The 23,426-nt window shown below is 42.1% G+C and overlaps 1 protein-coding gene across 1 annotated transcript; it reads right to left on the reverse strand.

Moving 5' to 3' along the window:
• Positions 1 to 5,985: 5,985 nt before the first annotated feature.
• BLOC1S4 (biogenesis of lysosomal organelles complex 1 subunit 4) lies at positions 5,986 to 21,156 on the reverse strand. Its single transcript, XM_074944760.1, has 5 exons — positions 20,847 to 21,156; positions 18,380 to 18,451; positions 14,489 to 14,590; positions 10,361 to 10,495; positions 5,986 to 6,795 (listed from the first exon to the last, which is right to left on the reverse strand). Exons 1-5 carry the CDS (start codon positions 21,030 to 21,032, stop codon positions 6,694 to 6,696), a joined length of 597 nt encoding a protein of 198 aa, XP_074800861.1. The 5' UTR covers positions 21,033 to 21,156; the 3' UTR covers positions 5,986 to 6,693.
• Between the last annotated feature and the right edge of the window lie 2,270 nt (positions 21,157 to 23,426).

The raw sequence follows: 23,426 nt of genomic DNA on the forward strand, positions 1-23,426 counted from the left end.
TTGAAGTTTAGCCATGCCCTTAGACTTTAAAGTGACTGACTGTTTCAGTCCAAGACAAATAACCAACAATTTTTTTAAAAACCAGAAGTGATTGATCTAGGGAAGATCCCAACTCGTACATGTGTAACAGTATATAGGGTAAGGCTTTTTTGGAAGTAGGGGGCTTGGTTCGGAGAAACCACAAGAGGTTTTCTTTAAAACAAAACAATGCAGGTTAGTAAGCTACCAATTTCAGCCTAAATTAGATTTGTGCTGTTGCTGTCTCAAAGTGTGAGACCATCTGCTTAGGAAGGTGCTAGTCTGTATTTGAACTTATTGCCATGTGCTGAGTATAGTCGTGGCTGGCTTCTGCAGAATTTCCCATTAAAGAACTTAGCTCCTCTAGCTAACTTTCCCTTCTTTTGAGAAAAGAAACTGGCTGCCACATCTTAAGAGTCACCCTGCCAGATAAGTTGCCATCTTCTGTCTGCTCAGGTGAGCAATTTTTATGTGCATAAAAGGATAACTAAATAGTGACTGGCTGAGAGGGTGAAAATACTTCATTTATGTATGAACAGGTATCTCCATTACAATATGCTTTCTTTGGGTAATAGTTTAGTGTGGTATCTGTATTATTAAGTGAAAAGATGTATTAGTAAATCACTAAGCATAATACAACTCCATAGGAAGTGCAGTATGAAAGGTTATTAGTAACTTGATTTATATTAACTTTGCGGAAGGATAGAAAATACTACACATGTGAAAAAGATTTGTTAGTTAATGGTGCATTGGGACCTTTAACTTTTGTGGCTCCTGCCTTTTCCTTTTCTTTTGCCTTTTTAAACAAACCTGTGCCAAGTTTTCATAAGGTAGTTGACAATTTACTTCCTAGGGTTTTAATGCCCTCCATAAAAAAAGGAAGGGAAGTAGTAGTAATAGGAGAAGAATATTCACTACACAAGCTTTCTTAACTAAGTTTTTACAAGCTAATTTACAAGCCAGTAGCCTTTAATTCGGATTAAAAATGTGCACTCTGAACAAATCCCTCTGCACTGTATCTCAATAGAGAAGTTAAAACTCCCAAACTTAAAAATATTTTTCTGTCTGTGACCATAGAATTTTCAAACATCAAAGACTTCCACCCAGTGCTTTTTCAAAGTTGGGTATATACATATTCTTTCAGAGCTTGTGATATTTTAGGGACTACCTCGACCAGTAAGGGGTTCTGTCACAACCTGCCCTCTAATGTAAGGTGCCTTTATGCTGTTCAGCTGTGGTTTAAACCCCTCAGAGCCATAGCCTGCCCACAACACAGTCTCATCCCGGCTTCCAGTAGCCCTTCCACTGCAGAGTCTCCCTATATCTGTCCTCCTTCAGTTTTTAACCACCAGCTGCTCTGACTTGTCACCACAAAAGGTGTGAAACCACCTCCTCCCAGTTGTCAGCTCAGTTTGGCACCTCCATTTCACACCAATTACAGCACAGAGACCTGCTTCGGTAAAAAATAAAATTACTTGAGAGAAAAATCAGATTCAAAGATGAAATAGCAAGGGAAGCAAACAGAGAAATTACACAAAAAATAAAGATGCAACCTCAGGGTTTACAGTTGCAAATTAGATTAAACTCCCTTTTTTAATACGTTACTAATTGTCTCTGACCATTTTCCCAACATGTCCCTTGCTACAACGAAGACCCAGTATTTGACAGACAGTTTCTGGATATTCATTAGGTCAAATGCCCTTCCCCCTCTCCCTTTTTTTCCCTCTTTCCTCTCAGGCTATTGTGACTCATGGTTATGCAGCATGAGGCATTTCTAGCTGGGATGGCTCAGTGTCTTCCCATTCACTGTAACAGCCCATCGATTGCCTTTTTCTGAGTTGTACGATGGTAAGTACTTAGAGCTAGTATCAGCTGAGTGGGGAAGCATCCCCTCCCTGCCTGACTAACCAGTACCCCACTGAGATGGAGGTGAATGCAGCACAAATTATGAGCACAATTTTATAGATACACAAATTCATAACCACAGTCTGTATATATCGCTCTTGATGCTAAAGTTCAGACCATTACAAGCTTACATATAAAAGTTTACTTGTACTATTTTAGTACAATAACATGAACAATCAGTTGATTCAACTGTTTATTCTTTGAGGTTCAGCCCCCTTCTCCTTTTGGGATGTCTGGGCCCTAATTGTCACAGATGGCTATTTTTAAAAAAACAGAAATTGTTTTTGGAAGGTTGTGGGTGGGCTGCACAGAAGAGTTTGGTCTATGATGCCTTATCAGTGTCTATTACCATTGCCTCCCTTCTGCTTTCCTGGTAGGTAAAATGGCAACTGTGTACAGATGTCATGTTTAGAAACTCTATGATTCTTTTCCTTCAGCACCTGTTTGAGTTTGAACCATAGATAGCAGGGGTCTGAAAGTTCTTAGTATACCTGAGACTGTGCTCATAACCTGCACTCTGCATAGGTGGTGATGCAGGAGATGGCTAGCTCCACAAGGGCCCCCTAGGTGAGCTGGTGGGTAGTAGAATCCTGAAGTAAGGGGGGGCCATGCTCCCCAAACAATGCATGGGGAGCGTTACCTGCCTGGCAGGGATCTACAGAAGCCAGCATGGGAGGTGGTAAGCTGTCTAAGCTAGCCAGTAGTGAAAGGCAGAGGAAAGGGGCTGCGGTTAGGGCAAGATCCCCAAAGGTACTTCTTAGCATATGTGCAATGTGCCTCAGGTGGCATGTGACCAGGAATCATCACTGATGGGCTAGAGGGAAGCATGCATCTCAGCTCAGGCTGCTCAGCTGTGAACACTCTGTGGTGTTGAAGCCAAGCTAGGCACGTGTTCCTGAGAAAATGATCAGCGACAGGCGCACCCTTTACAACCCAATCCCATTACAGCGCAGGGCCCAGCAGGTAGGGCACTCAGCAGGGCTGAGGGAGACCTGTTTTCAAATCACTGCGCTTGGAGCAGGGACTTGTACCCAGGTCTTCACCTCCTATGATAGTGCCCTGACTCTGTTAGGTACATCACAATCGCTTCTGCGGGAGCTGGTCCACGTTGTATAAATAAGAAACAATTACTCACTTTTTGTAATTGTTGTTCTTTGAAATATGTTGCGTATGTCCATGCCACTAGGTGTGTGAGTGCCTGGTGCACCAATGCCTGAGTTTTTCCCTAGCAATATCCAGAGGCATAGCGACACCTGTGCCCTGGTGACCCTCGTACGCCAAGCTGAGCATAAAATGAGCAGAGCCACTGCCCTACCCTCCTTCAGTTCCTTTGTACTGGAATCTTAGATGACCCATTCCACTGTGTTGGGGTAGGGGAGTGGGGTGTGTAATGGACATATGCAAAATGGCTTGAAAAACAGTTATGAGCAGTGAATAACCATTTCTTTGTCTTTGCATAGGTCCGTTAACCTTAGGTGATGCCCAAACTGTTTGTGAAAGAGCAGGGAGACTGCAGCTGGGCACAGCAGGGGTTAAAGACCACCTGTGGGTTCAGCTCATCCCATCCTGTTATACCTGCAGCCAATGCCAGGCCTGGAGGGGGGAGAAAAGAATGGGAGCCTGGCTCAGTCAAGGGCTGACTAGCAACGAGGCAGGAGCTCTCGGTATGGCTGCCTGAAGGCATAGACCAGCAACTGGCTTGCCAATGGAGCCACTGGAGGCAAGTAAATCTTTGCTGGCCAAGGGGAACTTACAGCTAAGCCCCAACTGTGGGGCAACTGGATGAGTGGGGGGCCATTCCCCAAACTAAAAGGACATGCAGGCCAGGAAATCAAGCCCTGAACATCCCCTTACAGGTGGGAGAAAGATCCATCTCCCCTGTTTAGGGGTTGAGCAACATAGGACCCTGGGCCAGGACCTCAGGGAGAAGGAGAGGTCAAGTCCTGTTACAGCTCCCCTAACCACCAATCTAGCCACTAGACTCCCTGGCCACTGAGGGCCCTATCACTGTTGGTGGGGTTAGGTGTAGCATTAGAAGGTGTGCAGGACTGTTTACTCACATTTGCATCATTCCTTCATGCGGTAACAATTGTGTAAAGGCTAGCAAATGTGACAATTGAAGCCCACATCATTGTTCTGCAGATGTCCATCATAGGGGCACTTCCCACACATGCTGTGGGTGCTGGCTGTATTCTGAGTGAATGGGCACACAGTATCTCTGCGGGGCATAACACCCTTAACCTCATAGCACATGACCATACAACTGGAGAACCATTTGGAAAGCTGGTGCACTGTGACAGACTGCCCTATCATTCATTCTGTGTAGGAGATGAACAATTGGGAAGAAACCCCAAAGTGCTTTATTCTACCAGGTAAAAAGCCAGAGCTTGGTGAACATCCACAGGATGGAGCTTTTGATCAGAGAGCATGCATCTTTGGAAAGAGGTTAAGTTAATTATATTGGCTGATTAAGATGGAAATCAAATACTATTTTGGTGGGAAACCGGATGTGGCTTAACTCCCACCAGTGACCACTACTCCCAGATACACTGTATTGTTTATATGCCTCTGTAGTCATGCTCATATTTTACAGACAGAGGCCTGAGGAAGGATAATCTAGGTGTCAGGATACTCAGATAGGGATGTGGGAGATCAGGGTTCAATTCCCTGCTCCACTGCACTTAGGTACCTAAATATCTTTGACAATTGGGTCTAATTCCCATTGATTTCTATGTGGGAGCCAGGCACCTAAATACCTTTGAGGATCTACGGCTAGATCCACAAAGGTAGATTGATCTGAGGTGTCAACTGCTGCTTTCCAGAGCTTCAGTACCAGTTCCCCATTGCTCCCTACCCTCTTGCTAGCTGTCCCCATTTTCCCACATCCCACAGAAAGAGAGCCAAACAGACCTACTACAGTGGTGTGTGCGTGTAGCAGGCAGAGTTGCCCTTCACCTACTCCTAGCTGCATAAACAAAGGAAAGTAATTGCCCCACTACCTCAGGTGCACTTGCTCCTCCACACTGCCTCCTACCCTTACCCCCATGTCAGAGTTGAGGACTTCAAGGGGTGCTGGCCCCCTGGAGAGTCATGGGTTAGGGAAGCTGATGAGCCGGTTGAAATCAAAGCATGCAATGGCTATACATGGAAGAGGCATTCAGTATTGAAAGAGACAACATAGTGTAAACTGAAGATATCTGTAGGTGGGTAGTTAGAAAAGGAACACAAAAGCATGACCAGATTCAATATACAGGAAGGGTAGATGCCAAACTAATTTAGGTAAACCAACATCGCAAAGAAGGCTGAGTTTTCCTATATGTAGGCGTAGGCTGTGCCCTGGCCCAGTGAGATAGGGGACAGAGAACACAGGTGGTGCATCCATGATTCTGCTGAGCAGGTGTCCTTGCATTCCCCAAAGCACAAAGACATGGTGAGGCTAGCAATAAAAATTAGCCAGAGTTGTCCCTCCCTTCCCTTTTGGGAGGGGCTAGGTACAGCTATACTTTCCATTTAGTTTGGTGTGAAGGGAAAGGCTCCATTAGCCTAGTGAGTTGTGGAAATGCATCTATGGGTGACTTTTGATCTAAATATTCTTACTGGAGATTATACATAAGGAAGTGCATTTCAAGGATAACTGCTAGGAAAAAAAAAATCCTATTTGAAAATTTGATCTGAAAGTCAATGTTACTATATTTGTACCTCACACATTCTATGTATACAATTCACCTTCCATACCAGAACTGCACTTTCACCCAGCCATATGGTTGGGTTAGGACCTCTGCTTTGTCTCATCTGAAAGACAGGACCTTCAATGAGACAGTGGGGCATTTAATACCTACAGTGAGGCATATCACCTACTATATCACATGCAGTGCTTAAGTTCTCCAATCCACATACCAACAAGGTCTAACCATCTTAACTTCGGAGAGTCGATGTGATTACAGTTCAAAGCCTTAATAGGTGGAAAATTCATAGAAATGTACACGACATAGGCAATTTTTAAGCCTCATTTGATCACAAATCACAACCACTTAGAAAAAGCCATATAAATAAACTACTTCAACTTTAATTACAAGAACTTTGGTAATCATATATATATAATTTTGGCATTATTTACAAAAGTCAAGGTTGTATACATGTATCAAACAGAACTTCCAAGTTTAGACTTTGACCCTTGAAATTCTACAACAGTCATCACATTCCTGTTCTCACGCTGCAGAGTTTGGTGGAGTTAGCAGTTCACAGAACAGTGGAGATCTTACTCCTATGTATTTTTAATACATGCTCTCAGACGTTGGAGAGCAGGACCCCAGCCATTCCTTGGGGACATTAATGTAGAGAGCTTTGTCCTTCTCTCATCTCAGTTACCCATAGGGCTACTTAAAAAAATAGAAACGTGCTACAGATGTTATTACTGGTAGCAACATAGAAACTGAAGTGTTACAATACACACAAAAAAGGACATTTCCTATTTATCCATTTTCCTACTAGAGTGTGCTTAAAGATGAAAAATCAATTGGAGGCGTACCCTTACCAATTTCTCTCTCTCTTAACCTAAAAGTTTATAGCTTTGTTTGAGGAAGACTTCTGTAATCATATATTATACACAAATAATTGAAGACTGCTTATAATACTGTCAGAAGACAGACGGTGGCACACAGTCAGGATGGCAATCTGCCACTGATATGCATAAAAATGCAGCAACTCTGAGCACTGCTTTTGTTCACTTGCCATTTTCTCTTCTGGATTCATGTCAACGCAAAAGCAAAATCATGAGTAAGGTGGCTCACTGAGACACAGAAAGTAGTCTTCAGTCTTGAAAAGGGCTTGAGGCTCATACAGGGTCTGATGTTGCCGTGAGGAAGATGATTTCTGTGATTAAGAAACATTTTATTTGATTTTTGCCTTTGCTTTACCACTTTTTGTTCAGTTATGTAATGAGCTATATTTGCATAGAACATTAACCGCAAGCCTTTTGTCTCTTCATAACTGACAAGAATTCCTTCATATAAACTGCATAGTTCATATAAAAATTGCTTCCACTTTACATTGTTTCTATTCTCAGTGTCTGGAAACTCAAACACACACGTGCCAATCTAACTGGCTAAATTAAAAGGTTGCCTTATGTTAATGAAGTCACTATAATAAAATGAAATGGGAAACTTTTGGTTATTTTATATTTCAAAAACATATTGCCTCTCTCACTGAAGTATTAACTTTTTGATCAAGTACATTTCATCTTAAATAATTGCAATAAATCCAACAACTAAACTGGGGAGAAGTCAGTATTTCCTTAAACTTATCCATACTATTGTTATTGCAATGCTACAGAACATTTAGCAAGAATATTGACCTAAAGTGCCATTGACAACAGGCAGTTTGACAATTTACTTTATTATACCTGTTGTAATCATTAGGATTTAAATTATTTTACCCTTTGCTTTCACATACTCATCACCTTCTCAATAAACTGGTCTCAGCCAGGAAGTGAACTTTATTTGGAAAGAAGGGATTTTCCTCAGGCTGACACTTGGGTTATAAGAAAATTGAACAAAACTGTAAACTGAAAGTTGCTTATCGGCAACTCACAACATATAAAGTGAAAAATGGCAGCTTGGTGTATGGCTTGCTCCCCTACAAGAAAGTCTTAGCTACATTTAGAAAAACTTAGAAGGGATACCATCAATTTAAAAATATCCCTTCTGTCTGAAATAGTTTTTATCTATATTGTTAAAAGTAACACATAACTGAAAAATTCTAAAGAAGAATCTCTTTCTACTTTGTGCAGACAGTTTCCCCTGGGTGCATCAGTTTTTCCATACAGCAACATGGGAGAGAAAGTATTTTAAAAACATTACTACAATCACAAAAGTTGGCAGAACTCAAGACCAGGCACAGTATCTGAAACTACTTTTTACTCTTCTTTTACATTAAGTGTCCTGCTAAGTGAATAAGTATAATTATTTTTGAGTCTACTTGGTGGGCATTTCAAATTTTAGCAGTGTAAAAAAGCCTGTCTCCTCAGTAACATTTGGAGGTGTGAGAACTGTACATTCTCACTCCTTGGCATGATGAGTGTCCCAATAGAAGTAGAACTTCTGGGACAATCTTAAAATGAGACTGTGGATACATCATTTAAGACCAACCAAAACTTCCTTCACACCAAGGACCGGTTAAAAAGTAAACAAAAACAAAACAAAAAAACCCTGGCGAGAGGAAAAAAATTGCAGCCAAAGTTCAGCCAAAAAGGAAAGGTTCCCAGAAAGTTGTTAGCAGGTAAAAAAAGCTAGGACGAAAGTCCTAAGATAACTAACTTACACCATTCACTCCCAAAAGCTTGCTATAATATGTGAATTATTGTTTATGTCCCCAGTCCTGCAAACATGTAAGTACTTGCTTAAGTTTATGCAAGTGAATAGCCTGTTGGAGAACCCTATGCATGAAACTATATTCAGAAAAGGGCTGGGTAGAAATGGCATCGCTGCACTTAAAAGATTTGGTCTCTGTTTATTGTTAGTGAAAATATTCATACTGCTTTATATTCAGTTTAGTCATACATGGCCTGCACAACTGAGAGAGAGAAATTTGGATTCTAATTTAGCTTGTTCAACCGAATTAACTAAGTTTCAACTACTGAATTTATTACTAGTGTAATAAATGTTCGAGTGCATAATGTTCAAGCTAGAACAAAACTGGACTTTCAGATCCCAGTGTGTGGGTATAATGCTGGCAGTTCAAAAACAACCACTTTTTAACCAATGAGCTGTGAAAAATTGATAGCCATAGAGACAATCGAACACTCCAGTGCCATTTTTACAAAGTAGAACAGCATTGTCAAGGTTATGAAAAAAATTTGTAACCTTAATATTGTATAATTAAGCTCTTGCATTTAATGACTTCTGTAGCAGCACAAACAGACGGGTTAAAGGCTACTTTTATGGGAACAAGAAAACAGTGGTGTCCTGGTCCATGATTGGGGGTTCGAGGTGCTGCTGCAATACAAAACGAAAGGCTGCTAAATGGCTTAGAAACACAACCTCTGGACTGAATGAAATATTTCTCCTCTTAAAACTGCAAAGTATTTGATCACCCCCTTCTTACAAAAGAAGGAAAATGAGGCACTGGGAGAATAAATAAATAACTTACCCACGGCTGAAGAGCTAGTGTCAGAGTTGGAAACAGGTTTTCTGACCTCAACCCTCAGCCCTGTCTAAGAGAATGCTAGCTCTCTAGTAACGCGTTCTCCTTTACCACTCTGATATTACAGTTTGAAGCACAACTCAAGTGACTGCCATGAACTTCAAAAGCTAAAATAAACCTATCAGATTAAGTAGCTTACTTCTCATTTTTCAACATGTAATTGGCCCATCACCACAAAGGAAAAGTAATTTTATTCTCCTGTATGAAAGCCATCTAACAAGGTGCCTTGTGAGCCATTTACTGTAAGTCATGTGACCACAGCATCCTTATTTATTTTTAAAACAACATAGTGTTCAGTGACCTTTTTCGCTCTTCTGATGTTCTCATGTAGACTAGCACTTTGAAAAAATTCCTTGCCCATTTTTAGTTTGTATAGGTTCCTCCTATCTGCCTTCAGGTCGGAATTCAGTGACCTTTTATTTAAGGTTTGCTCTTTTTGCGCTTGTTTTGTAGCTCTTTTCATGCCTCACACAAGTTCTCTTTGGAGCATGAACTCAGGCCCTCACAAGAATTTATTCTCTTGGTTACTCTGTTGTAAGATTATCATTGTGCACCATACCCAGCTTGTGCCATGTGCAAAAACTTCAGATTTAAGCTCAGAGATAAATTCATAGATTAATAGATTTAAGGCCAGAAGGGACCATCATGATCATCTAGTCTGACTTGCTGCACATCGCAGGGCACAGAACCTCACTCACCCACTCCTGTAATAACATCTGGCTGAGTTATTGAAGTCCTCAAATCTTGATTTAAAGATTTCAAGAGAATCCACCAATTACTCTAGTTCAAACCAGCAAGTGACCCATATCCCACACTGCAGAGGAAAGTTGAAAAACCTTCAGGTCTTCTGCCAGTCTGACCTCGGGGAAAATTCTTTCCCGTCCCCAAATATCGTGGTCAGTTAGACCCTGAGCATGTGGATGAGACCTACCAGCCAGACACCTGGGAAAGGATTCTCTGTAGTAACTCAGAGCCCTCCCCATCTAGTGTCCCATCTCTGACTGTTGGGAGATATTTGCCAATAGCAATCAAGGATTGGCCTGGTGACATTGTAGGCACTCTTCTCATATCATCCCCTCCATAAACTTATCAAGCTCAGTCTTGAAATGAGTTAGTTTTTTTGTCCCCACTATTTCCCTTGGAAGGCTGTTCCAAATCTTCACTGTAGCCTCATTCAAAGCCTACCATTCTCGTGACACATTTTAAGACACACTCACCTTGACAGAAACATACTTACATTAAGAAAGGATGGTACACTGATAGTTTGTAAGAATTTTTTAAAGGAACTTTTCCAAACACCAAGGTCTGTTTCTGCCTTTGTGACCTGCTCCTCCAGTCCAGCCACATTATTTCCAACCATTTTTACAAAGGCCTAGTTAAAAATAAAACAAAGCTATCTTTATTCATCATTATGTAAGAACATTTCCCAACAAGGGGTCTGAAGAGGTTCAGATTATGCAGAAATTAAAATATAATTGTCAGGTAACAATCCTCAAAGAGCGTAAAAAAATCGTATTTTGTGCCATCTCCATTTTTGAATTTGTGCCACAAATAACCCACTTGTGCAACCTTCTATATGATTGGAAATGGATAATTTGGAAGTTGAGTAGAGTAAGACAGACCAGTTGTTTTTTTAAAGAGAATATAGAAGAATATTAACATTCGGCAGACCAATTTAATATAGTTAGACAACAAGTGTACTGCTTTATTTAACTGAAAGTTGTTACAACGTTTGCTTACATAAAGTGAGATTTTGTCCTGGGGAGCAGCAGTAAACAAAATGTTATTGTACTTTAATTTGTAACAAGGTCTTGAATTGTTTTGCATAGTACTTGCTCTGAAATTTCTTCCATACCCATGAATGTCTGCAGCTCTCTCAGACATGGACAAGAATGACAACTGTCGGAAACTAAACACTGAATGTCTCCAGCCCATTTGATGTTTAAAAAATGAGAAAAAAATCCAAAGGCAAAACATTTTCAATATGTTCAGTAGTTAGTTAATTAAATTAAAATTAAACACACAAAACAGCATATAAAATAATTGTTTTGTTTAATAAAAAAGTTTAATGTTTTGATAAGAGAAGTTTATGTATAAAAACATGTTCCACATTTACAACTAAATGATTTATTAAACACAGGGATTAACTGCAGTCAGTGAATTAAACTGAGTATTTCAGATCAGTCTGGGAAAACGTTCAAATATAACTCAGTAAAAGAGACTGGAGCTTAAGTTCCTAGTCTAGTCTAAGGCCATATTTACACTAGCAAGCTTACAGTGACAGCTGCACTGCTGTAAGATCACTCGTGTTACCACTCTGATGGGAGAGAGCTCTCTCGTTGACATAGTAAAACCACCTCAACAAGCGGCGATAGCTATGTTGGCGGGAAAAGCTCTCCCACTGACATAGTGCTGTGCACACTACCACTAATGCTGGCAAAATTTATGTCGGTCAGATGTGTTGTTTTTTCACATCCCTGAGTGACATAAGTGATAGCATAGACATGGCCTAAGTCTCTTGAAAAATCACACTTGGTCCACACTACAAACATACGTCGGTATAACTATGTTGCTCAGGAGTGTGGAAAATCCATACCCCTGAGTGACACAGCAATACCGACGCAATCCCCAGAGTAGACAGGGAGGGCTATGTCAATGGGAGGGCTTCTCCTGCGTGGTGCGGTAGCTACGCTGACAGGAGAAGCGCTCCTGTTGGGTATGGTAGTGTCTTCACTTAGCACTATAGCGGCACAGCTGCACCTGGGTGGCTGCAGCGCTGTAAGTGTAGACAAGCCCTGAGACGGTCTCTTAAGTTACTCAGGCTCACCTACTGTGCCATATTTATAAAGCTTGATCTCCAAAGTTAGATATTCCCCCCCTGATCTTTCTTTATAGAAGCCTTTAATTCAAAGTTTTTGATAGAGGCTCATGGAGTCAGCATATTTATTTTTTATTTAAATATTTCTAAAAAGTTTATAGGTTTAAGCCTTCACATATTTTGTAATAAATTCAGATTTTAAACAGGTTTATTTTTTTACAATGATACACTCGTTATGACGTAATGAAATAAAAAAATTTAAATAAAATCCATTTTTTAAAATCATTGATTTTTATCCACCCTGATTAAAAGTGCATGTCTGGTTAACTTCCCCCACACATCCTATCACTTTAATTCTGTTAATAGCACTCTAGTCTATTCTGCCTTTCAGTCACCATGCTGTGGCATTCACTTGTAGGGGGCAGGAGCTTGTTTTACAAAGCAAGGTTTTCAGGCTTGAAAGCAGAGGATAGGGCAAAGTCTTTGCTGTCAATTTCACAGATACGGACATACAGACCGAGAGATTCACTTGTTGCCTAATTGTTGAACACACACTAGGAGATTAATAATTGTGCGTGCTTCCATGGCGACAAGTGAATTGAACAGAGGTTGCAGCATTCTATTCCCTCATGCTATTGCCATCTTGGATTATATATCAATATAGTAACATTGATTAAAGTCAAAGATATTCTGAAACAAATGTGTATGTACCCCACTAACTTCCCATTCATTTCAGTTTAGAATCGTCTTTTCAGGTTTTAAAACAAATCCATTGACTTTCAGTTTTCTTCACAATCCTAGCCTCCCTCTTCCTCTGCACTGATCTCTCAATGAACTCCTGTCCCTCCACAATGATGGTATAAGAGCTTTCTAATCCACAGCTCCTAGTATCTGAAACTCTTCCTGGATCTCTCTATTTCAAACTCATTTCAGATCTTAGCTGTTAATATTTTTCTTCATTGCCTAGGCGGGGTAACATTTTCAAAAGCACCTAAGTGATTTAAGTGCTTTTGTACCACTGACTTCCACTGAGAAGTGGAATAGGATTTAGGAGCCTAGGTTATGTAAATGCTTTTGCAAATGTTATCCTGGATCTCAATTTTCCTCTCATTCTACTGTTTGAATTGTTTTGGGAGACACTCCGTATGAAAGACACTATCAAAAAGTATAAGTTGTATTACTGATTTGAGAAAGCAGGAAACCTAGCTATCTTATTCCAAGCAGCGAGCGCCAACATAAATGAAGATACTGTTCAAGAAACCTGGCGCTTTCAGGGAATTACAAAAAAACCTATTAGTTCCCCACGTTAAACCTGCATTAAGATTTGGATATTAGTTACCTTTTATAGTTTAGATTGCAAAATTTCTCATTCTCTGAGAAAACATTAAGTAAAATAAGTTATAATACTGTACAGAATACATATACAATTTTCAGACGCAGTGTACTGGAATACTAACATGATGAACCATACAGATGGATGGTGCACTGATTTATAGCAGTGAACTGTTTGTTCCATTTATTTTAATACTGACTTGTTGAATGCACTGAGACACATACACAAATTCAAACAAATTTTGAATTTAAATTATGAGAACTTCTATTAAAAATGTTATCTACCCTGCACCAAGCGTCATGTAGAATGTTTTTCTATATGACACTGCTCTGCAAGGACTGCTGCTACTAACCTTGTAATATAAAAGAAACGCATTTTGTAGATGGGGTGATGTGTGTGGAAAAGGCAACTTGGAAAAAAAGCAGAGATAACAGGTTTCAGAGTAGCAGCCGTGTTAGTCTGTCTCCGCAAAAAGAACAGGAGTACTTGTGGCATCTTAGAGACTAACAAATTTATTTGAGCATAAGCTTTTGTGTGCCACAAGTACTCATGTTCTTTTTTGCAGAGATAACAGTAGTTCTAAAGTTGGAGGTCCACATGATTCTCAGTGATAAGGCTAGTGAAGATGCCAAACTTAGAGGCAAAATATCAATTTGGTAATTCACTAGAGTAGCAAACCAACCAACCACAAATCCTTAATAAGATAAAAAGCACAAGTATTTGGGGAAGTACAGAAGAGCTACATTAAAAAACTTCCATGAGGTAAGTGGAAACACCTTAGCTCCTCTATATTTCCACTTGCTATTGGCATTGTACTTGTCATTAGTTTGCTAAGGAAATAAGACAATTGGTACCATTTTGTTGGTCACAAGAAGTTGTGTATGCACTGCCTGTAGAGTTCTGGCATCCAGCCAACGGCAAGTTAAACCTTTGTGACTGGCACAAGCAGCCAATTAAAGTAATACTGAGTTCCCTCGTCATTACACATACTAGTTGACATCTTGTGTGTGAAAACACTAGTTCACAGACTGAAACAAAAAGGCACCTTTAGAAACTAGAAAGACAAAGAAATAAAATGTTTGCTACATTCAGCATGGGAAATCTTTTGAAGCATCTAAAAGGGGTCTGCAACTCTAGAGAAAAAACATTAAAATATGCAGTGGTACTGTCCCCTTGAGAAAAGGAATGTAAATAACTGACATCAGAATACATACCTCTAGTTTGTCAATCTTTCTATATATCTGTCTCATTTCTGTAGCTTTTGTGTGAATCTGAGGTACACTTTCATTGACTACTTGAGAAGACTCGCTTCGAATCTAAAACCAATCCAAACAAATTACATAAAGTTGAGTGAACACTATAATGACTAAATCTGTACAATAACTTTGGTATATTCTAACACTAAAGTTAGTGACATCTAGTTAAAGCCACTGGATCTTGAAGGTTGTAAACAAATTAGTGCTAGTACTGTGTCTGTTAACATATGCAATCGTATGCTGGGCTCATTTCTTAATTATTTCCAAATGGCACAGAGGACTGCCAATAATGAAAAACAGAAGTCAAAATGTAATAAATAATAATAAAATAATAAATCTTTGCACTTTCAACTCTTTTCATTCAAAGATCACAAACACTTTACAAAGGTTAATATTATCTCCATTTGACAGATGGGAAAATGGAGACATTGAAAAGTTAAGACACCAACTCAAAATCACAAAAAGCCACTGCATCTCAAGAGCATGAGGTTCAAGTGCAATTTTTCATCATAGTTTCAAGAGATTTCCACCAACTTTAAGTTTTTCTAAGGTGCCCATGACTGTAGTACGACTCCTGCCATTCAGATATATAAAGGGAAACCTATTTTATTAATAAGGGGTGCTATTTCTGGTAGGAAGTTTTTTGTCTTCTTTCCGTCTCTTCTGACTTGCTCCTTTCTCTTTCCCTTAAGCTCAACAAACAAACATCATCTTTCCCAAACAGCTATATATGACAAACTGCAACAAGATATTTTTTATATATATATATACACACACACACACACACACACACAGGAGCAACATCTTATTGCAGTTAACTTTTCTTGGAGAAGTATATAGGAAGCAACAGGAAACATATTTGGCATGTGGTTTTGCTCTATGATATTACAAGAGCAATGCCAAAATGTAGAAAATACCTACCTCACACTAGGCATATGAGGCTATGTTACTTGTAAGGCACTTTTAATCAGAAGAAGGTGCTATGCAATCTGATGTCTCTTTTCTGTGAGAGCAGAAGAGACATGTGGTGCAACACTGAGGGTGATTAGGAGATATCTTTAGATATTCTTTCTGTCCATGGCAGGAAAGCTGCGATTACTCACTGCATGTGGTTCCTTTATGTTGGCATTCGGTTTTAGGTGAGAAATTTAATTCTGAAGTTGTCTTATGTCAGAGGTTCCTAAACTTTTTTTGCTGCACCCCCCCCCTTGAGAGATTCATGTCCCATGCATGCCCCTCTGAGCACAGGGAAAGTTTGGAGCTGAGGGTGGAATCCCCACATAAACAATGAATACAGGGAGGAGGTTCACACACACAGTGTGAATCCTAGCTGCCTGGAGCAACAACTTGTGTGCACATAGTGGCTCCGCCCCCTCCTTGCATGTGTGCCCACATGCTGGGTGTGAGGCCTTTTTTGTGGGACCAGAATACCTGTGCAGGACTGCCACAATGTTGATTCGTAACTCAGCCATGGTGGGAAGGGAGGATTGGGGTGGTGGTGGTGGGGGGGAGACGAGTTCTTATGAGGCTGTGTGGTTTCTATGGGAAATCGCCTGGCAGCAGGATGGTGGCACAGCACTGGGTGTGCTGAGTAATGGTAATGGGGATCCTAGGGGCAGGGACTTTGGGATCAGCCTCATACCCACAATGCCCCAGTGCGCACAGGGTGGAGTTGGGCACCTCAGGGAATCGGTTTAGCACATACTGGCTACCCTGAAGAAACAAGAAAAAAATTCTTAACCCATCAGGGCCTTGTGCGCACCTGCTAATGCGGGAGGGAGGAGAGTAGGGAAAGGATGGGTGGTATGCCCCAGAATTTGAAAAACAATATCTTCTATGTTTTTGGCATACACCATTACTTCACATAAGTATAATCCTCATTATTTATATATGGATACCTGCCAATATCCAGTTAGCAATTCTGCAATTTTTTTATGGTTATATATTTAAAATTTTGCATCTTACTATTTTATTAACAAAATAAATAAATGAATAACTACAATCAGGTTGCAAAAAAGTACTGCAAGTCTGTTTCAATACTGTAAACACACAATGCAATCTTATAGTCTAAAATGAACTCTGCATCTGTTAGAAACCACTAAAAATTCAGTAATGGCTACTAGCGAAGATGGTTTGGGGGAAACCTTAAACTTCTGACTGACAGAAGGCAAGAGGGGAAGACAGGAGGGAACCACTCCATAATTGTCCTGTTCTGTACACGCCCCCTGAAGTTCTGGTATGGGACACCATCAACAACAGGATACTGGGCAAGATGGACCATGGTCTGACCCAGTAGGGCAGCTCTTATGTTCTTAATGATTTATGATCATTGAAATTATGAACAAGATGAAGTCTGGAGATTCAAGAGTGACTGAAGTCAAACAGGAACATAAAACAATATGGTACTGTAAATTAAAGGCACAACATCAGGTTAATAAGTGATAACCTAGCTTTCCTTTATTTATTACCAAAAACAGTCTTAGATCATCAGCCTGTCAAAATTCTACTTGCCCCAAAAGATTTTTTTTCCTGGACAGGCAAATAAAATATTTTTCTTTGCTATTATTATATTAAAGATGGATTACTATCTTTTTTTCAGAGTAACAGCCGTGTTAGTCTGTATTCGCAAAAAGAAAAGGAGTACTTGTGGCACCTTAGAGACTAACCAATTTATCTGAGCATAAGTTTTCGTGAGCTACAGCTCACTTCATCGGATGCATACTGTGGAAAGTGTAGAAGATCTTTTTATATACACACAAAGCATGAAAAAATACCTCCTCCCACCCCACTCTCCTGCTGGTAATAGCTTATCGAAAGTGATCAATGTGTATGATAATCAAGTTGGGCCATTTCCAGCACAAATCCAGGTTTTCTCACCCCTGGATTTGTGCTGGAAATGGCCCAACTTGATTATCATACACATTGTAAGGAGAGTGATCACTTTCGATAAGCTATTACCAGCAGGAGAGTGGGGTGGGAGGAGGTATTTTTTCATGCTTTGTGTGTATATAAAAAGATCTTCTACACTTTCCACAGTATGCATCCGATGAAGTGAGCTGTAGCTCACGAAAGCTTATGCTCAGATAAATTGGTTAGTCTCTAATGTGCCACAAGTACTCCTTTTCTTTTTACTATCTTTTTGTGCCTCAGAAGATTAATTTTCATTAACATTTTTCAAGGCAATCTTATATTATTAGAACTGAAAGAATTAAGAATAAAATCTAATTTACTTTTCACTATTTAAGCTCTTTCCTATTTGCTTCTTTCTCAGTGAAAACAGGCTTTTAAATCTCACTTTTGTCAATGGCCAAATAGCAGTGAATTTCATGTTTTGGTTTTCATGCACTAGCCTTATACTGTAACATTTAGGTGCAAAGACTGCATGGAGCATGTTGGTTTTTATAAAGGTCTACCCACTAGAATTCAAATAAACACTTCTATTAGTTTTAGGGTTTGAAAAACTTATTCTTATTAAACTTATGGGCCAAATATGACTTAGAAATGTCCCTTCAAATATCTGTCATTGTACTGGCTAATATTTTCATAAAGGAGACTTGAGACACATGCTCACGTATACATTAGCAGTTACACATGTACATTTGTGCATACAATTCATCACTGCATGCAAACTGGATAATTTTGGGGTAAGCATGCATGGGAAATGTTTGCACACTTAGACCTCGACTTAAAAAAAGAAAAAGTGACCCCTAATGTTAATCATATGCTGGTTATTCCCATGAAGGAAAAAAAAAACCCCAAACCACCCAACTTTTTCAGCACTCCCGCCCCCATCCATCCCCCCCAAAAATAGGCAGTACCCATATGGAAGTTACAGAGATCAATACATACCATGTCTAACATCCCTACAAATTCATCAACCCTGGTCAGCAAATCTTCTAGACTCTTGTCTAAGCTTTCTATCTGTAAAAAAATACATTCAGGTAATGAAAAATATACTTTGGCACTGCAGTTCTCAAACTCTGGGTCGGGACCCCAAAGTGGCTTAGACTTGTTGGGGCCCGAAGCTTCAGCCTTGAGCAGCAGGGTTCAGGTTATAAGCCCCCTGCCTGGGGCTGAAGCCCTTGGGCTTCGGTCTCTCTGCCTAGGGTGCAGAGTAACAGCCGTATTAGTCTGTATTCGCAAAAAGAAAAGGAGTACTTGTGGCACCTTAGAGACTAACCAATTTATTTGAGCATAAGCTTTCATGATGAAGTGAGCTGTAGCTCACGAAAGCTTATGCTCAAATAAATTGGTTAGTCTCTAAGGTGCCACAAGTACTCCTTTTCTTTCTGCCTAGGGTGGTGGGGCTCGGGCTTCGGTCCCCTCTCGTGGGGTCACAAAGTAATTTTTGTTGTCAGAAGGGGGTCGGAGTGCAATGAAGTTTGAGAACCCTGCTATAGCAGATCACAACAACTAAAAATTCTTTGTAGTGAAACTTCACTATTTTGCCATATCTTAGCAACTACCTCTATACACAAATGACTAGTCACAAGTTCTGCACGTTAGATCTATTGATGCATAAGTTATGTAGTATATGTGTCAGTATAATTATATTTAACTCTTATAGGATGAATATCCTATGGATAAAATCACCTTGAAATCTAGTTAGTTTTAAAAACTGAGTAAAGACCACCCCACCAAGCCCCTCAAACCTGGACTCCCACTCCACTGAGCCCCAACCAGCTGCATCTGGACCTACACCCCATCAAGCCCCACTCCCATAGCACTCAGACACCCCTCCTCCCCACCGAGCCCCTTCCCCCCACACTCAGACTCCTCCCCACTGAGCCCCAACCATCTTCACCTCGACCCCCCTGCAGAGTCCCATTGTCCCTGGCACCCTCCAACAAGCCCCCATGCACCCAGATCCATCCCTGGTACTCAGATCCCCCCACTGAGCCACCCACACCCAGAATGCCCCATCCAGAACCCTCTCCCCCCCCACCAGGATTTCCCCACACTAAGCCCTTCCACACTTGGATCAAGCTGGGTTGAGCCTGCTTGCCCACACCTGGTGCAGAGGGGGCAGGGCCCCAGGGTATTTCTGGGACAAGCCCGGCCCTTGCACTGTGTCAGGGCTAGGTGCAGCCTTACCACAGAGTCCACGTCTGGGGGCATGAGGCCACAGGGTAATTCCCCACCTCTGTGCAGCCAGTGGCCTGTGCTCCCCACTGGCATGCTGGAGCCTCCACATTTATTTACTGACAAAAATTTGCAGAATATTAAAATACTGTGCTCAGAATTCCCTGGCACAGAATTCCCTCTGGAGTATTACAGAGATCTGAAACACTGATTGTGACACTAACAATTTAAAAGGTCTTTTGACAGTGACTGATTAAATGTGCTGATGTACCTTCAAGGCCAGTGCTTGCTGGTTCTTAATGTAGATTGTGAGTTTAAACTATCTGTGAAACAGGGACCACATCTTTACATGTACTTTCTATAAACGGCAGAACTTCAAATGTACAAACGTTAATGTTACAAATGACCAGTTATACAAACCAGTCTACCAGATGGAAGAACACAAATAACCACAAAATGAAAGTCAACCTCCCTTGACATTCGGATGCCTCCAAGGCACTGGCACTCCCTTCGCCCCACGCTTTGAGGGGCGGTGAAAGCAACACCCAACACTGGCAACTCCTGCCCCCAACCTACGGGGATTCTGAAAAATCCAATTTCCCGATTTGATGAACTCAATCTCCAAAATGGTTCTTAAAACAGCGGTTCTGCTGCACTTTACATGAGCGTGCAGCGCCCAGCACAACGGGCCCACCAGTAAGTAACCTCTGGCTTTAGATTTTCTCTCTAAATTTTGGTTTCGACTAAACCGCCCCCCGCCGCCGCCTTATTTTCAGTGGGGACCCGCCCTGGACAGGCCCAGCTTCAGCCGAACTCCGGGTTTGCCCCACAAAATAAACAAAGCGGCTTTTTAAAAACTGAAGGAAAGACAAAAACAAACCCAGAAAAACTCGGGATTTTAGTTTTTAAAAACTGAGACACCCGCCCCGCCCAAGTTCAACTTCTGCTGCTGGCGCGGCCCCCCCGTGGGAAGGCAGCAGGGGGCGAGCGGCCACCTCCGAGGCGGGAGCTGCCCGTGCGCCCCCCCGAGCCATGGGGGTGTCAGGGTGAGTGTCCGGTCCGAGTTCCGGCCTCGGTCTCTGTCTCGACGCCGGGGGGGGGGGGGGCGCAGCCACGCGAGGCCCCCGGCCCGCACGCGGGTGTCAGCCCACCCCCCAGCGCGGCCCCCGTAGCGCGAGCAGGCCTCGCTATGGGTGCGCGCAGGGGACGGGACAACCCGCCCCGCCCCTCTCACCTGCGCGCAGAAGTCGACCCCAGCCGGGAGCAGGTAGGCGGAGTAGTCAGCAGCAGCGCGGCTGAGCAGAAGCTCTGGGGGGTCGCCCTCCTCCCCGATGCCCGACGCGCTGCTGGGACTCTGCGAGACGTTGCCGCTGTCCCCGCTGAGCCAAGCGCCCGGCGGCTCCGCCGCCACCTCCTCCATCCTGCGGCCTCCGCCCGCCCGCCCACTCGCAGTTCACGTGGGGACGTGGAGCGGGGTCGCAAACGGCCTCTCAACGGCAGCCCTGCAGGGTCAAGCGCAGAGGTGAAGCGAGGGGAGGAGTCTGCGCAGGCGGCTTAGGCGTGGGCGGGGCGGAGGGTGGCGAGAGCTGCTGGGGTGGGAAGGCAGCCACGTGACTGGCGCCCGGCGCGTGGCTGGTGTTGGGCGCGCGGGCCACCCTGACTGCAGCGGAGCATGGCCAGGAGCTGGACTTTCCCTGCCGCTCGCAGAGCAAACGGGGGCGGCCGTACAGGAGCTGGGGGCGCCTGCCTCTGCCCCATTGCCCAAGGCCTTCTGCTGCCTCTGGATAGTTGCTTTGCTTTTGTAGGGGACGGACAGAGAGGGTGTGGCAGTCGCTGCTGCTTTTTCCTCCGCCCACCCAGCGCTGTGGGTCCCTAGAGCTAGCTGCACACCCAGGAGCACTGCCCCTTTAGCCTCCAAGCATTTCAGCCTTTAACTCAGCAGTCTGTTAACTAGCTAGTCTAGCTGGAAGAAAAAGAACAAGTAGCAGTGAGGGATTGCCAGGCCACATCAGACCAGTGAGCTCCCTGATATTCACAGCACATGCATGGGAGGCAGTACTGCAGTAGCCCCCTAAAAAAAACAAAAAAACACGTCTTCCAGCCCATCTGGAAGGGTAAACCTGGCCTTTGCTACAGAGTTAGGTGCACCTGAGCGGACTTGTGTTAAGGGAATTGCACAACAGTCTACTCCAAAATTTGCCTCTCAGCAAGGGAAGCACCTCCCCCAGCCATGCAACACCATCTCCCTGCCCTATAGAGCCATCGCTGATCTACTTAGCTTGACAATGAGAATGTGTAGACCTTGTTTCAGAGTATAGTTGGATAGATTAACAATATTGCTGGGTGGGTTAAGGGAACCACTGTTGTGGCGCCTTGCGGCATGTAGTAGTTTAGAGTCCTTTTTATTTTGTAGAGAAGCAAAGTGTGTTGTAAATGACTTGTCTAGTTTTTGTAAAGTCCAGCCATGAGGAAGTTTGTGTGGAAGGTTGGTTTTTTTATGAGTGTGTCATAAATATAAAGGGAAGGGTAACTACCTTTAAAATGCCTCCTGGCCAGAGGAAAAGCCCTTTCACCTGTAAAGGGTTAAGAAGCTAGGATAACCTTGCTGGCACCTGACCAAAATAACCAATGAGGAAACAAGATACTCTCAAAGCTGAAGGGGGGGAGAAACAAAGGGTCTGGGTCTGTCTGTGTGATGCTTTTGCCTGGGACAGAACAGGAATGGAGTCTGAGAACTTAGTAAGTAATCTAGCTAGATAAGCGTTAGATTATGATTTCTTTAAATGGCTGAGAAAATAAGCTGTGCTGAATGGAATGGCTATTCCTTTGTGTCTTTTTGTAACTTAAGGTTTTGCCTAGAAGGATTCTCTACGTTTTGAATCTAATTACCCTGTAAGGTATTTACCAGCCTGATTTTACAGAGGTGATTCTTTTTACTTTTTCTTCTATTAAAATTCTTCTTGTAAGAAACTGAATGCTTTTTTTCATTGTTCTTAAGATCCAAGGGTTTGGGTCTGTGTTCACCTATGCAAATTGGTGAGGATTTTTATCAAACCTTCCCCAGGAAGGGGGGTGCAAGGTTTTGGTGAGGATTTTGGGGGGAAAAGACGTTTCCAAACGACTCTTTCCCAATAATAAACCCGGTTAGACGTTAGATGGTGGTAATGAAAGTCCAAGGGCAAAACGTAAAATAGTTGTACCTTAGGGAAGTTTTAACCTAAGCTGGTAAAAGTAAGCTCAGGAGGTTTTCATGCAGGTCCCCAGATCTGTACCCTCAAGTTCAGCGTGGGGAAGGAACCTTGACATGGTGGCAGAACGGTAGGATTAACTTGAAATCATTTTGAGATTTTTTGAACCAGAAGCACAGATTTTAAAAGGGAATTTTTTTTCCTTTGGGCTGCTGGAAAGCAGGTTTCCAACTGAAAGAAGTTTGGAGTTTTTTCCTCTGCTTTGGGGTTACAGAGCAGAGACAAAAGGGAATGGTCTTTTGTGAGCTGGAGTTTTCTCTACCTAAAGGCATGGTAGTTAACCTCTTGCAGGGAAATTCACAAGTCTTCACAGACCTGAAGTTTTTTGCTTTTTGTTTGTTTGTTTTTTCTTCTCCTAAGAGCAAATAGAGGGGTTTTCTGCCTATTTGCCTGGAGACAAAGGTGTTAGGGTTTTTTTTTAGGATTTCTCTGTAGGCTGACAATCATTATCAGAGAACATAGGTAGCCGAACAGCACAGCAACATTTTACAAGCCAAGTTTTTTTTTTTTTTGGTTCTCTTTCTAACTCTCGGGTGTAAAGTTAGTTAAAAACAGAGAAGTTACGA

Source organism: Natator depressus, chromosome 2, assembly GCF_965152275.1.
Source record: "Natator depressus isolate rNatDep1 chromosome 2, rNatDep2.hap1, whole genome shotgun sequence".
NCBI lineage: Eukaryota > Metazoa > Chordata > Testudines > Cheloniidae > Natator > Natator depressus.